Source organism: Carlito syrichta, unplaced genomic scaffold, assembly GCF_000164805.1.
Source record: "Carlito syrichta isolate Samal-C Ts95f unplaced genomic scaffold, Tarsius_syrichta-2.0.1 Scaffold308699, whole genome shotgun sequence".
In the NCBI taxonomy this organism is placed as follows: Eukaryota; Metazoa; Chordata; class Mammalia; order Primates; family Tarsiidae; genus Carlito; species Carlito syrichta.
Window position 1 is genome coordinate 7,785 of NW_007252795.1, and position 16,151 is coordinate 23,935.

Genomic DNA, 16,151 nt, shown 5'->3' on the forward strand with positions numbered 1-16,151 from the left:
ATAGACTCTAAGTCCATCCAGGTTGCTGTGAAGTTCATGATTTTGTTCTTCTTTTTGGCTGCATAATATTCCATCGTGTATATGTACCACATTTTTTTAGTCCAGTCCTCTTTTGATGGGCAGTACAGTTGATTCCATGTTCCTGCCACTATAAACAATGCTACAATAAACATACATGTACAGGTATCTTTTTTATAGAGTGATTTGAATTCTTCTGGGCATATTCCCAGGAGGATTGTGGGGTCATATGGAAGGTCGATTTGTAGATCTTTTAGAAATCACCACACTGTTTTCCACAGAGGCTGTTACTAGTTTACACTCCCACCAACAGTGTAGAAGTGCTCCCTTTTCGCTGCATCCTCTCCAGCATCTGTTGTTTTTTTACAAGTTATTGATGATGGCCATCCTGACTGGAGTTAGGTGGTAGCCCAGTGTGGTTTTAATTTGCATTTCTTTGATGATTAGTGAGGCTGAGCATTTTTTCATGTATCTGTTGGCTGCTCATATGTCTTCTTTTGAGAAGTGTCTATTCATATTGTTTGCCTACTTTGTAATGGAGATGATTATTTTTTTCCTTTTGGCATGTTTGAGTTCCTTGTAGATCCTAGATGTTAGGCCTTTGTCAGACATAGAGTTGGCAAATATTTTTTCCCATTCTGTAGGCTGTTTCCCCTCTCTCTTGATCGTTTCTATGGCTTTGCACAAGCTTATCAGTTTGATGAGGTCCCAGTTGTCTACCTTATCTTATATGGCATGGGCACTTGAGGTTTTGATCAGGAATTGGTTGCCAGTTCCAATTTCCTTAAGGGTGTCCCCTGCATTTTTAAGGTTCTTATAGTTTGAGGTTTTACGTTTAGGTCTTTGATCCATTTAGAGTTGATTTTTGTGTATGGTGATAGGTAGGAGTCTTGTTTTAATCTTCTGCATGTGGTCAGACAGTTTTCCCAGCACCCTTCACTGAACAGGTTCTCCTCTCCCCAGTGGTTGGTGGTGGAGGTTTTGTTGAAGATGAGTTGGTTGAGAAATTGGGGTTTTGCTTCTGGAATCACTATCCTGTTCCATTGGTCTATATGCCTGTTCTTGTACCAATATCAGGCTATTTGATTATTGTAGCTTTATAATAAAGTTTAAAGTCTGGGAATGTGATACCTCCTGTTTTGTTTTGGTTTTTTACTGAGGATTGTTTTGGCGATTCACAGTCATTTATATTTCCGTATGAATTCCTGTGTTGTTTCCAGGTCTGAGAAGAATGCTGCTGGTAATTTAATGGGTATTTGCATTAAATCTGTAGATTGCCTTGGGTAGGATGGACATCTTAACAATGTTGATTCTTCCAATCCATGAGCATGGAATATTTTTCCATTTGTTTGTGTCATTTTTTAATTCTTTGAGTAGTGTTTTGTAGTTTTCATTGGGTAGGATGGACAACTTAACAATGTTGACTCTTCCAATCCATGAGCATGGAATATTTTTCCATTTGTTTGTGTCATTTTTGAATTCTTTGAGTAGTAGTTTGTAGTTTTCATTGTAAAGGTCTTTCACATCTCTGGTTAGGAAGATGCCAAGGCTTTTTTTTCTGGCTATTGTGAATGGGTTTGTACTTTTATTTGGGTTTCTATTGGTTTATTGTTGATGTATAGAAATGCAACTGTCTTTTGCACATTGATTTTATACACTGAGATTTTGCCAAAGTCCTTTATCAGTACAAGGAGGTTTTTGACAGATTCTTTTGGGTTTTTGAGGTATAGAATCATGTTGTCTGCAAAGAGGGCTAAGTTGACATCCTCTTTTCCTATTTGGATACTCCTGATTTCCTTCTCTTGTCTGATTGCTCTAGCTAGGACTTCCAAAATTATGTTGAAAAGGAGAGCTAAGAGTGGGCATCCTTGTCTTGTCCCAGTTTTCAAGGGAAATGGTTCCAATTTGTGTCTGTTTAGCAGTGTGCTGGCTGTGGGTTTCTCGTAGATGGCTCTTACTATTTTGAGATATGTTCTGTCTATGCCTAGATGTTCGAGGTTGTTTATCAAGAAGGAGTACGGGATTTTATCAAAAACTTTTTCCGTGTCTAATGATATAATCATGTGGTTTTTGTTTTTGCATTTGTTGATGTATTTAACTACGTTATGGTCTTATGAATGTTGAACCAGCCCTGCAGTCTGAGGATGAAGTCTACTTGGTCGTGGGAATGATTTTTGAGATGTGTTGTTGAATCCTTTTTGCTAGGATCTTGTTGAGAATTTTAGCATCTATGTTCATCAAGGATATTGGCCTATAGTTCTCCTTCTTTGTTGAATCTTTACCTGGTTTGGGTATCAATGTGATGTTAGTTTAATAAAATGATTTGGGGAGAGTTCCATCTTTCTCAATTGTCTGCAATAATTTCAGTAGGATTGATATCAGTTCCTCCTTGTATGTTTTGTAGAATTCTGCTGGAAAGCATTCTGGTCCAGGGACTTTTTTTTGTAGGTAGTTTTTCTTATGACATGGTCAAAGTTCCTGGATTGTTGCTGGTCTATTTAGGATCTCGATTTTTTCTTGTTTCAACTTGGGGAGATTGTGTGATGTCAGAAAGCCCTCCATTTCCTTTAGGTTTTCAAGTTTGTTTCCACATATATGTACATAGTAGTCTCTGATAATTTTTTGTATTTCTTCAGGGTCAGTTGTAACTTGATCTTTTGCATTTCTTATTGTGTTTATTAGGACTTTTTCTCTCTTTTTCTTGGTCATTCTAGCTAGGGAACCACCAATCTTGTTTATCCTTTCAAAGAACCAGCTTTTTGTTTTGTTGATTTTTTAAAATTTTTTTATTTTTTTTTGTCTTCTAGGTCCCAAATTTGGGCTTTTATTTTGGTGACCTGGATTATTATGCTGAAGTTAGGGTTTTGGGTTTTGGTGGTCTTGCTTTTCCAGCTCCCTTAGGCAATTTGTTTAGCCATCAACTTGTGATCTTGCCATTTTCTTCATGTGTGTTTGTAGAGATATGAATTACCCTCTTAGTACTGTTTTCATGGTATCCCAGAGGTTTTAGTAAGATGTTTCATTTTCATTTGTTTCTGGGTATCTTTTAATATCTGTTTTGATTTCCATGTTGACCCAGGAGTTGCTTGGCATCATGCTGTTTAACGTCCATGTCTTTGTGGCGTTTGGGGGAACTTTGTTGGTGTTGATATTTATTTTTATTCCACTGTGGTATGAGAAGGTACATGGCAGTATTTCAATCTTATGAAATTTGTTTATGCTTGACTTATAGCCAAGGATGTGGTTGATCTTAGAGGACATTCCATGTGGTGATGAGTACAATGTATATTCTGTGGTTGTTGGGTAGAGTGTTCCAGAGGTATCAGTTAAAATCCATTTGGTCAAGTGTCATGTTGAGGTTCTGGATCTCATTGTCTTGATGATCTGTCTAGGGTCATGAGTGGGGTATTTAAGTTCCTAAGTATGATAGTGTTAGAGTCAATATATTTTTTAAGTTTACCTAGAAGCTGCTTTATGAAAGTTGGTGCTCCTGTGTTGGGTTCATATATATTTAGGATGGATATTTCTTGTTGATGAATTGAACCTTTTATCATTATGTAGTGATCTTCTGTATCTTTTAAAATTTTTGATAGCTTAAAGGGTATTTTGTCTGATAGTAAAATTGCAACTCCTGCTTTCTTTTGTGTTCCATTCGCCTGAAATTTTGTTTCCCATTCTCTTACTTTGAGTCTGTGAGTGTCCTTTCTGGTGAGACGAGTCTCTTGGAGACAATATATTGTTGCCTCATCATATTTTATTCATTTTGCCATTCTATGTCTCTTCAGTGATGCATTTAGTCAGTTCACATTCAGGCTAATCATTGAAATCTGAGAGTATTCCTGTCATGAGGTTCTTATAGAGTTTGTTGTTGTTGTTGCTGTTTCTTTTCTTTCTTTTGATTTTTGAGTTGATTCATGTGTTTTCAATCTTTTCCCTGCATTCTTATGAAGGGCGTTGTCATTCTTTTTTTCCTTTCTTCTGTGTTTAATACTTTCTTAAGTGTTTCTTGTAGAGCTGGTCTGGAGGCAGCATAAGTTCTTAGGGATAGAATGTCTGAGAAAGAGTTTAATTCTCCATCACTGATGAAGCTTAGCTCTGCTGGGTAGGTAATTCTTGATTGAAATTGTTTATTTTGAGGACTTTGAAGATTGGGCTCCAAGCTCTCCTCACCTGTACTGTTTCTGTGGATAAGTCTGCTGCTATTCTAATTGGTCTTCCCTTGTAGGTAGTCTGACATTTTTCTCTTGCTGCCTTTAGGATTTTTTATTTTATACCTACTTTGTGTAGGTGAATTACTCTATGTCTAGGGGTTGGCCTACTCATTTATCATCTGCAGAGGTTCTCTGAATCTCTTATGTTTGAATGGTCATGTCACTGATGAGATGAGGGAATTTTTCGTGGATAATTTCATGGAACTTTTGTTCCAGGGTGGTCTCTGTCTCTCTTTCTGCCTCAGGAAGTTCAATTAATCTTAGGTTTGGCCTCTTGAAATAATCACTTATCTTTTGAAGGTTTTGCTCTGTCTTTTTAAGCTCCTTTTCTATGTTTTTGACAGGTTGGGTTAGTTCCATATTTTTGGTTCTCAAGCTCTGAGATTCTTTCTTCTGCTTGGCTAAATCTGCTTTCCATGCTTATCAGTTTGTTATTTATTTCATTCACTGTATTCTTTATTGTTGTTGTCTTAGTTATCAACCCCTTCTTTCCTCTTATCTCTCTTCGATTCTGTTTATTCTCTCTATTAATGTCTTGATATCTGGGTTTGTGGTTTGAGACCAGTCATTCTGGGGGCTCTTCATTGTTTGCATTCTGAAGTCTGTATCCCCAGTGGCTGACCTCCCAGGGGTCTGTGTGAGATCTATATTCTTCTTTTGGTTTTTCTTCATTTGTGTAGGTTTTCCTCCCTCCTTAATTGCCCCCGCACCTTAGTTCTGTTGTTCAGGGATGGGGTGGGGTAGCTTTTACTTCTGTTTGCTCAATCTCCTATTCTTCCTTATGTGGATCCTCTGGCTTTGTTCAGTTCTGAACTGGACTGTGGGGGGGGGGGTGCTGTACCTTTTGTAGTTTTGATATTTAATTGAGGGGGGCAGCTATGATTCAGAAACTATCTGCAGATCCCAGTATCCACTGACAGGTGTGTAGGTCCCCTGGAACCTACTTCCACTGACTTACAATCTGTCCATGTAGTGGGGATATAGATTTGCACCCCTGAAAACAAAAACAGACAGGTATACCAACTAACAAATGAAAAGAGATACAAAGACAGAAAAGATAAAAAACTAAAATACACACACAATCATACAAATACAGAAACTGACAAAAAAACCTCTACTGATGTACTCTCCCAAAAAATGCCAGTACCCAAACAGAAAGACTAAAAAACAATAAAATAATAGAAACAAAGCAAGTATGAAAACATAATTAAAAACAGAAAGAAAGAGAGAGCGGGAAAAAAACTAAAACAAAAAACAAACAATAAATGAGCAAACAAACAAAAAACTCACTCTGAGGTCATTCCTGTAAGTCCAACTTTCTTTCAGCTCTGCTCTCCAACCCCTCCCCTCTGCTGTCAGCACAGTCTGATAGGGTTGCTCTCAGCGTGGGTCAGATGCTCCAGGCCTACTGTGGGAGGAGGATGGATCAGACCTGGACTCACCCAGCTTGCTGCCTGTCAAGTCTCCCACTCTAACGCATCTGTGTCTGATCCACCGTGGGGGAGGAGCTTCTGTCTCTCCAAGTTTGATGAGATTACCTCAAGGCCCCAAGTTGGAGGCTGGGTGGAACTGGGCAGGGCAGTGCAGGTCCCTGTCTGGGCCCAGGACAGAGAAAATGGCTCCGGGTGGTGTTTCCTCACGAGCGGTGGTGGAGCTTTTCCCCACTTCTCCCGAATCTTCTCTCTCCGTGGATTAGGGTTCCAGCCACTTTTCTGTCACAGGTGATGGTGTGGGTTGGGTGCCAGGTGATGAGAATCAGCTGTATTTGGCAGGCTTTTCTCAGGAGAGTCCGGAGAACAGCAAACGATCCTGTGCACCAGCAGCTTTAATCTCAGGGTGGTGGGGAGTTGCACTCACCTCTGGAGGACAGCCCGAGTGTATGAACCCAAGTCTCCCCTCAGACGGACTTGCACCAGCTCGTACCCACTGATGCAGAGAGTCTTTATGGACACTTGCTTTTACAGAGACTGTCACAGTCTGACCTGTCCCATCGCCATCTTGGTAGAAATCCCTGAAAATTTTCTTAAGGAAATAATTTAATGTAGTGATTATATTTTTGAAAATATTTTTAAAGCACTTGCCAAATTTAATAGCATTATAAACTAATTGCCCAGTGGTAGGGACATGGCTAAGTATTTTATGAAATAGGAGCTCAACAGAATGTTGGAATAGTTATTGAAAATTATCAGTGTAAGCTGGGTGCAGTGGCTCAAGCCTGTAATCCCAGCACTTTGAGAGGCGGATGCAAGAGGATTGCCTGAGCTCAGGGGTTCGAGACCAGCCTGAGTAACATGGTGAGACCTCATCTCTATAATAAATCAAAAAGTTAGCCAGGCATGGTGGGACAGGCCTGTGGTTCCAGCTACTTGGAAGACTGAGGCAGAAGGATCACCTGAGTCCAGTAGGTCGAGGCTGTGGTGGTCGTGAGCATGCCTCTGCACTCCAGCCTGGACAACAGAGTGAGACTCTGACTCAAAAAAAAAAAAAAATTATCAATGTAAGAATGAGTAACAAAAAATAAAGATAGAAGTAGAATAAAATTCACTAAATGAATGATCAGTAAAAAATACTGATAACTTGAAGTGTTTTTGTTTTTTGGGGTTTTTGGAGTTGGCATCTCACTCCGTCATCCAGGCTGGAGTGCAGTGTCAATGTGCTAGCCTCATCCTTCCAAGTAGCGGGTACTACAGGTGTGTGCTACCACCCCAGCTAATTTATTTATTTATTTTTTTATTGTAGAGATGAAGTCTCGCCAAGTTGCCCAGGCTGCTTTTGAACCTGCAGGCTCAGTCAAGCCCCTCACTCCGGCCTCCCAAAGTACTGGGATTACAGGCTTGAGCCACCGTGCCCAGCCTAAGTGGCTTTAAATATAGCAAGATATGCTTAGATGAAGACATTAAGAGGTTAAATTTTTGTAAAATAGCTAAGTAGTAAATAAAATATAGGTTTTCCCTTACTTAGTTATTGATAAGGAAGCTTAGACTCACTAAGTAAGAAAAGCAAAGCGTCATGGGTTGTCTATCCATTCTGCAATAGGATTGGTCTGTACCCTCTGACCATCATAAGGGACAGGAATTTTTATTGTCTGTTTTAGAAAGAGTCAAATATGACAAATTTAGCTTATAGTCAAACTCAGGTAACTTCTAGGGAGACTACCAAGAGTATTGCAAAGTCCAAGACTTTACCTGCATCTTTGGGTAGTTTAATTTAGCCAGGCAGATGGCTAATTTATTTTGCTAACTTCTGTGGAGATGCTTGAGTGATTAAAAACCTTCTAGTGCCGGGCATAGTGGCTTAAATTTGTAATCCCAGCACTTTGGAAGGCCCAGGCGAGAGGATTGCCTGAGCCCAGGGATTTGAGACCAGCCTGGGCAACTTGGTGAGACCTCATCTCTACAATATATCAAAAAATAAGTCAGGCATGGTAGCGCATGTCTGTAGTTCCGGCTACTTGGAAGGCTGAAGCGGAAGGATCGCTGGCTCCCAACAGGCTGATGCTGGAGTAGCCGTGAGTGTGCCACTGCACTCCAGCCTGGCAACAAAGAGAGACTCTGACTCAAAAAAAAAAAAGGTCTTCTAATTACTGTTTAACTGCATAATGGGAACTTTTGTCTGTGAACTGTTGTGTTATACATGTATACATGTGATGAGAACTGCTGTAAGCTATATGTATGTTCTAAGGTCAGAAGCATCTTTCTCCTGAAGGAGAAAATAGAAAGGTTTACTGTAAGTGTGGTGTGTGGATTAAGGACTTAAGCCTTAGAGGCAGACAGATCTGGGTTCAAATCCTAATTCCTACACCTTGTGGAAGTTACATAATTGTTTCTCTTTTCTCATCTAAACAGTGAGAACAAACATAGTACTTATTCAAAGACTGATACAGGTTGGGTTGTAGGAGTGAATGAAATGAAATAACATATGCAAATGTAGCACAGTGCCCTGCAAATAATGAGCTCTCAAAGCTCTTCTTATTATTAGAAAGATTGAGATTGACTTTCTTATTCTAAAACTGGTTGGCAGTGTCAACCTGAACAATTTACTTAATCTCCTTGAACCTCCATTTCCTCATCTGTAAAACAGTGCTAATACCTTCCTCTACTGGGTTGTATAACATTAAACAAAGTAACATATAAAGCACCTGCATATTATGGTGTTCTATAAAGAAGTAAAGGTGTCTCTCTTAAAATATCCTCCACCACACACACACAAAAAGCTTTAGTTCAAATATGGATGAGCTCTTTACTGTTGAAGACTATGATATCATTTGGAATGGGTTTCCAAATCTAGTTACTATTTTATTTCTATCCCTTACCTGATGCTGGTGATAACACTATTTTCTCTGTGGTTTTAGGGTTACTTACCAAACTTTAAGAATACTCATTCCATACTGTATTTTTTAGAAACTTGCAATGAGCCTGACCAAGTACATTTATGTATAAGATTTAAAAAGGCAGGCTAATGCTTCTCAGTATCTCAAACCCATTCACCTTTACTTTCATTATCAGAAACAAGTTTAAAGCTGAGTTATTACACAAAAATGACTGCTGAGCAGAGAGTGCTAAAAATCTATAAGGGAACACATCTTTCTTTCTCTGTTTTTTGTTTGTTTGTTTTGAGTCAGTCTCACTCTGTCACCCAGGCTGGATTCCAGTGGCACAATCATGGCTCCCTGCAGCCTCAAACTCTTGGGTTCAGGTGATGCATCAGCCTCAACCTCCTGAGTAGCTGGGACTGCAGGTGCACACTACCATACCTGGCTCATTTTTTGTTTTTTGTAGAGATATGGTATCACTATGTTGCCCAGGCTGGTCTCGAACTTTGGCGCTCAAGCCATCATCCCGCCACAGCCTCCCAAAGTGTTGGGATTACAGGCATGAGCCACCATGCCTGGTGGGACACGTATTTTTAATATCACATACCCCAGTTTTTATGACTAGCTGTTCAAGCACAAAGGCCTCACTGGTTAGGCAGTCCCAAGATTAAAAAAATATTGACAGCTGGGCTCGGTGGCGCAGCCTGTAATCCCATGCCTTTGGGAGGCTGAGGTGAGTGGATTGCCTGAGCCCGCGGGTTTGAGGCCCACCTGGGTAGGCGAGACCTCATTTCTACAATAAATCAAAAAAATTAGCCAGGTGTGGTAGCGCGCGCCTGTAGTTCTGGGTCCTTGGAAGGCTGAGGCAGAAGGATTGCCGGAGCCCAGCAGGTCGAGGCTGCGGTGGCCGGGAGTGGCCACTGCACTCCAGTCTGGGCGACAGTGAGACTCCAACTCAAAAAAAAAAAAAAAAAAATTGCCAGATAAATATTTTGAAGGAACAAGAAATTTCTATATACAAAGTTTCAATCTAGAAATATTTCCAAGTTTTTAGTAAACTTATTTTTTGGAAGTACTTTTAAATTTTTGACATAAATATCAGCTTTTAAAAACAGTTTCTGTGTAAAGCTTGCATTTCTCAATGCTCTTGCTCATAATAGATTTTTTTTCAAATGGCTAATTCAGAATAAATTACTTCTCTACTTTGCATAAAGCTAATTAGTTGGGGGGTTATTTTCCTTCAACAGATCAATCTGCAACTATTGTTTCCATAAAAGATGAAGATGAGAATAAATTTGTGAGCAGACTGATGAGGGAAAATAATAATATTACCATGAGAGTTTGGCTTGGATTATCTCAACCTTCTGTTGGTAAGTGACATGATTGTGTGTGCATTGTGCAAAGAGAGTTCTAACTTGTCCTAAATACTATGTCAACCTTGCTAAAGAATGTCAAGTGGTAGCTAATTCAAGTGCTTCTTATTGATAAATAAACTAGGTTTGCTGCTTGTTCTGGTGACTTACAAATTTTGCATGATTATACAAGTAACTTATTAGTCATGATGGAAACCACAAATAAAGTAGAAAATCAGGTTGAGTCAACTGGAATTGTTCTAAAATCTTATTCCAAAGATACTTGGATCAATATCAGGATATTTTTTTCTGCTACAGCAGTGTCTGTGTCCCCCATGTCCCCATAAGGAACCAATGGCTTATTTCCCTTACAATTCTAGTGCCTATCACCCCCATGGATTACAATTTATAACTCTGTTATTCAGGAAGTAATCTTGCATTCCCTTTCCTCCTAGAATATTTTCATTATTGATCAAAATTGTCTTTATAGCAGCTTTTTCCAAACCAGTTTAGTAAAATTGCAGATAACTGATTAGAAAATAATTTGTAGAAAAATTTTTCAATAAGGAATAATAGAATTTTTCAGTAAGGAATAATAAATATAGTAAAGAATGCATTAAGAGTACATACCTGATAGAAAAACAGGAATGCAAAACTGAACTTTAAATTATTAAAAGAATGTAAATTATAAAATGGTGTGTATCATTTTATAAAACGGCAAGTCAGAAAATAAATGGATTTAAAGTTAGCCATCTAAAATGAACTGTAAGTTGTGTTTACACTTTCACCACAAGGTGGTGCCACCATAGCTGGAAAACAAAATGGAGCCGTGATGGGGGTTGGGGTGGGAAGCTCCTGGACTTTTCTCTTCCACCAGCATATCCTTAATGATACAAGTTTTTAAATCGAGTCAAGAGGAGGAAATATGTCCTTAGAAATCTATCCCTCACACAATAAATGTGCAAGACTTCTGCCCTTAACTCAAAATACCATGTTCTATTATCAGTGCTGCCAATAGAACTTTCTACACAGACAAAAATGATGTATATCTGCAGTGTCCATTACAGTAGTCACTGGCCACATGTGGCTAGTGAGCACTTGAAATGTGACTAGTGCAACTGAAGGACTGATTTAAATTTTTTTTTTTTCATTTCTGTAATTGGACAGCACAGTTCTGATGAGTTATATGGACCACATGCTTTTAACTGAGTCATTTAGTGGCAATAACTACAGTTGTATATATTTCTTCCTTCAGATGAGTCTTGGAGTTGGTTAGATGGGTCAGAAGTGACATTTGTCAAATGGGAAAACAAAAGTAAGAGTGGCAATGGAAAATGTAGCATTTTGTTAGCTTCAAATGAAACTTGGAAAAAAGTTGAATGTGCATATGGCTTTGCAAGAGTTGTCTGCAAGGTTCCTGTGGGTAAGTATGTAACCTGTCCTCAAGAGAACTTTTTGCAGAACCAGTCAAGTAATATATGTCCAATCCAATTATGTACCAAGTTTTGTACTTGGGCCTGAAGTATTTGCTCTTTAAAAGTACACCCAAAATTTGTGATTAAATCATAGAGATTTTTACCCCTGAAAAATAGATTACAAGGGACAGTAAATGCACAAGATGTCTGGGGCTCCCAAAGGCAACTGTCTATACTTTATGTAATTCTTTCCTAAGAACAATGTACGCTGGTAGAGCGTTAGGGAAGTAATTTCTTTGAAAACGTTATTGAGCTGTATTTTATTCTATAGTTTGATTATGCATAGGCTTAAAGGTCTATTTCTGCAGTTAATTTGCTTCCTTTCTTCCCATTTCCATAAAACTCATGATTAACTTAAAAACAACACAAAACTAGATTTAATTACTTAAAACATTCAGGGTATAAGAACTCATCACTGGAATTTGTATTTCATCATGGATTGATACATAAAATAATCATAAATATATTATCTCAACTTCATATCTGGAGAAAGAGCTCTAAAGTTTTCACAGTAACTTTTTTTTTTTTTGAGTTGGAGTCTCATTCCATTGCCCAGACTGGAGTACAGTGGCCACTCCCAGCCACCGCAGCCTCGAACTGCTGGTCTCCGGCGATCCTTCCGCCCCAGCCTTCCAAGTAGCCGGAATTACAGGCATGCGCTACCACTCCCGGCTGATTTTTTAATTTATTGTAGAGATGAGGTCTCGCTGCCCAGGCAGGTCTCGAACCCGCGGGCTCAGACAGTTCACTCACCTCAGCCTCCCAAAGCGCAGGATTACAGGCCGAGCCACCAAGCCCGGCTCACAGTAACATTTTTAAAGATCTAGCATAAAAGTGTTTCTTTTGGTGTATAAATATTAAAGATAAAACCCCAATTCTAGGTAATCAGTATCTTTATGAACATTCATTGATTCAGCAAATATTTATTTATTTGTTATTTATTTGTCTTGAATCGAGGTCTCACTCTGTTGCCCATACTGGAGTACATAGGCATGATCATGGCTCACTGCAGCCTCGATCTCTTGGGCTCAGGTGATCTTTCCGCCTCAGCCTCACAAGTAGCTGGGACTACAGGTGTGTGCCACCATACCTGAGTAATTTTGTTATTTTTTTTGTAGAGATGAGGTCTCACTATGTTGCCCAGGCTGGACTTGAACTTCTAGCCTCAAGCAATCCTCCTGCCTCAGCCTTCCAAGTCCTGGGATTACAGGCATAAGCCACTGTGCCTGGCCTGATTCCACAAATATTTAGAGTATCTACCATATGTCATGCTTTAGTCTTTGTGCTGGGATGCAGCTGTGAACGATACAGACAAGGTATCTGTTCTCATAGAGATTACAATCTGGTAAAGAAAGACAGATAAGTAAACAAGTAACCAGTTTTTGAAAGAGAGGAAAATATCAAATAGTTATAAACTCTATGTGATGGAGACTAGGTGGATGGCTAGGTTATCAGGGAAGTTGTTTAAGAGCAGCAGACACTGAAGCTGAGATCTAAAAATTTGCTAAGTAATGATCAGGAGAAAGGGCATAAAACAGGCAGAGGTACCGGCCACAACAAAGAGCCTGAGGCAGAACAAGATTGCTGAGTGCTCAAGGAAGGTTGGAAGGGGAGTAGGTGCCAGACACATAGGACTATGGAAGCAGTGGTCCAAGAGTTCTGGTTCTACTCTAAGTGTAATAGATTTTTGAGGGTAGGAGGGAGCAGAGTTAGGGTGGTGTAAATCAAGAATTCTGTGTTTGGCTGGGCATGGTGGCTCATGCCTGTAATCCTAGCACCTTGGGAAGCCCAGGCAAGAGAATCACTTGAGGCCAGGAGTTCAAGACCACGTCCCTCCAAAAAAAAAAAAAAAATAGCTGGGCGTAATGGCACATACCTGTAGTCACAGCTACTCAGGAGGCTAAGATGGAAGGATACCTTGAGCCCAGGAGTTCGAGGCTATAGTGAGCCAGGATTGTGTCACTGCACTCCAGTCTGGGTGACATAGTGAAACTGAGACTCAAAAAAAATAAATGATAAAAATAAAGAGTTCTGTGTTTGCCATTTTCAGTTTTTCCTATGGAGATGTGACTTCCACATGGATATGTCAAATATGGAGTAGGACATATGACAGAAAAAGGGAAGTCGGCATAGAGATGGTATATAAAGTCATGGAGCAGAAAGAACCCGTCAGCCTGCAGAGAAGGGGCCAGGGACAGCAACTGAAGCTGAATAGCCAGGCAGTTAATAAGGTCATCCTGCAGGGTCAAGTCATTTTACAGCAAATGCTACTCTGTTTGACCTGGATATGTCAAACAAAAATGTACAGCTTTTAGCAATCTGCTATCAGAGTAGAATAATATATGGGTAGTGATATTCCCAAAAAGAGTGTTGGGAAGGAAATATGAAAATAAAGTACTTTAAATTTTTTTGAAGACAATTCCTATAGCAATGAAGAGAATTTGAATGAAAAGGGGAACACTTAAACTTGAAAAGAAAGCACTGAAGTGTTTGATGATGAGTTTGAATTCTATGTTAATGCTATGAAACAATCAAGTATTTATTGCATATAATTTATACACAGCTTACAAGTTCATGTAACACCTTAATGTATAAAATAAATAATGATGATCACTTTTGCATTCTCTCCTCAACCCCAAACCGTCTCCTATTCTAGGCCCTGATTACAAAGGAATAGCTGTCATTTTTGCGGTGCTAAGTGTTCTGGCTCTCATCAGCGGACTGATTTGGTTCATCTTGCAAAGGAACCAGTTCCACTGGGCAGGCTTCTCATCAGTTCGGTACGAACCAGGAGTGAATGAAGATGAGATTATGCTTCCTTCCTTCTATGACTAAAAAGTTCTTCTAAAAAGTTTGCTAATTTGCACTAATATGTTAGGAAACATGAGCCACTTAAAGTTTTCCTAGTGTCAGTATTTGCTCTGTTCCAAAGTAGAAGCCTTAAGTACTTTTTTCAGTTGTTTAGATCTTAGGCATGTGCTGGTGTCCACAATTAATGCCACATCTCTAACTCTGATTAATAGAATGGAAAAGACTTGAAACTGGAACTGAAGTCCAAATTGTTTGTAGAGTAAAAAGTTTGATGTGCATGTCTCTGTGTGAATGTGGTTGGCAACTAGGATATGTATATTTTAATGGAATTTTTAATAAAATTTTTTAGAAAATTCAAATAGGCATATGACTAGGTTATGCATCTACTTTTTAATTTTTAAGAACATCCAGAAAAAAGCAAAATTAGTACCTCCAGGTAAAAATCTAATTGTAAATAGTATCAGCATTGTTTCAAAATAGCTGTAGCATTTGGAACAAAATATTAAAAATGAGACATGTTTACTTTTTACACAGCAAAATGATGACACCTCTTGTCAAGATACTTCTTGTACTATTCCAAAGATATTTCATACCAACATTATTTACGTGTAAAGACTCTGTTTATAATTATTCATAAAACAATGGCGTTTCAGAATTTCGCATTTAACATTTTCTAAAAGTGTGAAACACGAATTAGATCCCCTGTAGCAGTGTGTTTTGTCTTTTCTGATGTAGTACATGTGACTGTTTCCTTAAGGGAATCAACTAGGTATAAGAATGTTGACAATATTATAATTTATACAACTTTGACTAATAACTTTGTTACCCTTTTACATGAACCAAACAGAGAAGGAGTTCATGAAGGAACTTTGTATTTGTAAAAATAAGAATTTTTGAATGAAAGCCTAAAACTTGTGATTACTACTAAAATGTTAATATTATGAATGATTAAGGCAACATTATTTTGTGGTTATCACGTTAAATTTTGACATTTTAATTATATACTTAATAATAGTATCCGCTGGACAAGGTATATGTTTTATTCAGCGTTTAACTTTTATTTGTACTTTAGGGTATTTTTGTATAAAATCCATAGATTTATTTTAAGTTTAGAGTGTTTATACTATAATAAAGTCGTAAATAATTTTCTAAGACAATTTAATAATGTCTACAGCTGTCTTGAAATTTTTTATTGAATTGGCTAGACTTGTTCTCTTGTCCTAAAATCTGTACAATTTTAGTCATTAAGACATTCCTTAAATAACTAAGCCAACTTGATGTGAAAAGTACAGCTGTATATAGTGTTGATGCTATAATAAAGTTGTTTTCTTTTATCTTTTAAATAAAAGTGTTGGAGTTGATACTTATTGAAAAAACTCTAGATTGGGCTTTATTATGTTGGGCACATAGTATGATGAGAAATAAAATATCCAGCTATTGTAAATCAAGACCTCTTTTAAGAGATTTTTAAGAAATGTTATAGGAGGCCTTTAATACATATGCATTTCTTTTTTATTTGTTAACCTATATCATTAAAAACGATAACATATTAATACATTCATGTTCTACAGCCATTGATTGGAGAACTTTTTTAAAAGACAAAAAACAGACTGCTTTTGCATATAGTTTAAGGATTTCTAAATTCTTATTTAATCTGTGCCACTTTTTATCAGGAAGGAACTGTGATTCTCTTTTGGCAGGTGAGAAAACTCCCTTTAAGAGATTTTGTGTGCATTTTTTTTAAAAGGATAAATATTATCATTCCTATATCTCTGAATTTTGATTTTAGTGTCTTTTTTCAGATTCATCTTTCTCAGTGTGTCTTTTAACTACCAGTATCAGCAGAGATTTCACCTATGTTCCACTTATTTCTTATTCTTTGTGCTCCTCTTGGGAGATCCTGTCCACCCCCTCCCCTCTAAGGCGTCCAACAACCATTTCTAAGCTAATAGTTCAAATATATAGTTCCAGG

At 38.2% G+C, this 16,151-nt stretch overlaps 1 protein-coding gene across 1 annotated transcript in view; it reads left to right on the plus strand.

The window, feature by feature from the left end:
* The window catches only part of LOC103268080 (lymphocyte antigen 75-like), a 17,343-nt gene extending 1,824 nt beyond the window's left edge, over positions 1 to 15,519 (plus strand). Inside the window, exons 3-5 of the mRNA XM_021716327.1 lie at positions 9,789 to 9,911; positions 11,149 to 11,316; positions 14,025 to 15,519. Of these exons, the coding sequence (XP_021572002.1) occupies positions 9,789 to 9,911; positions 11,149 to 11,316; positions 14,025 to 14,203 (470 nt within the window). The 3' untranslated portion in view covers positions 14,204 to 15,519. The remainder of the gene's footprint in view (positions 1 to 9,788; positions 9,912 to 11,148; positions 11,317 to 14,024) is intronic.
* Positions 15,520 to 16,151: the final 632 nt, after the last annotated feature.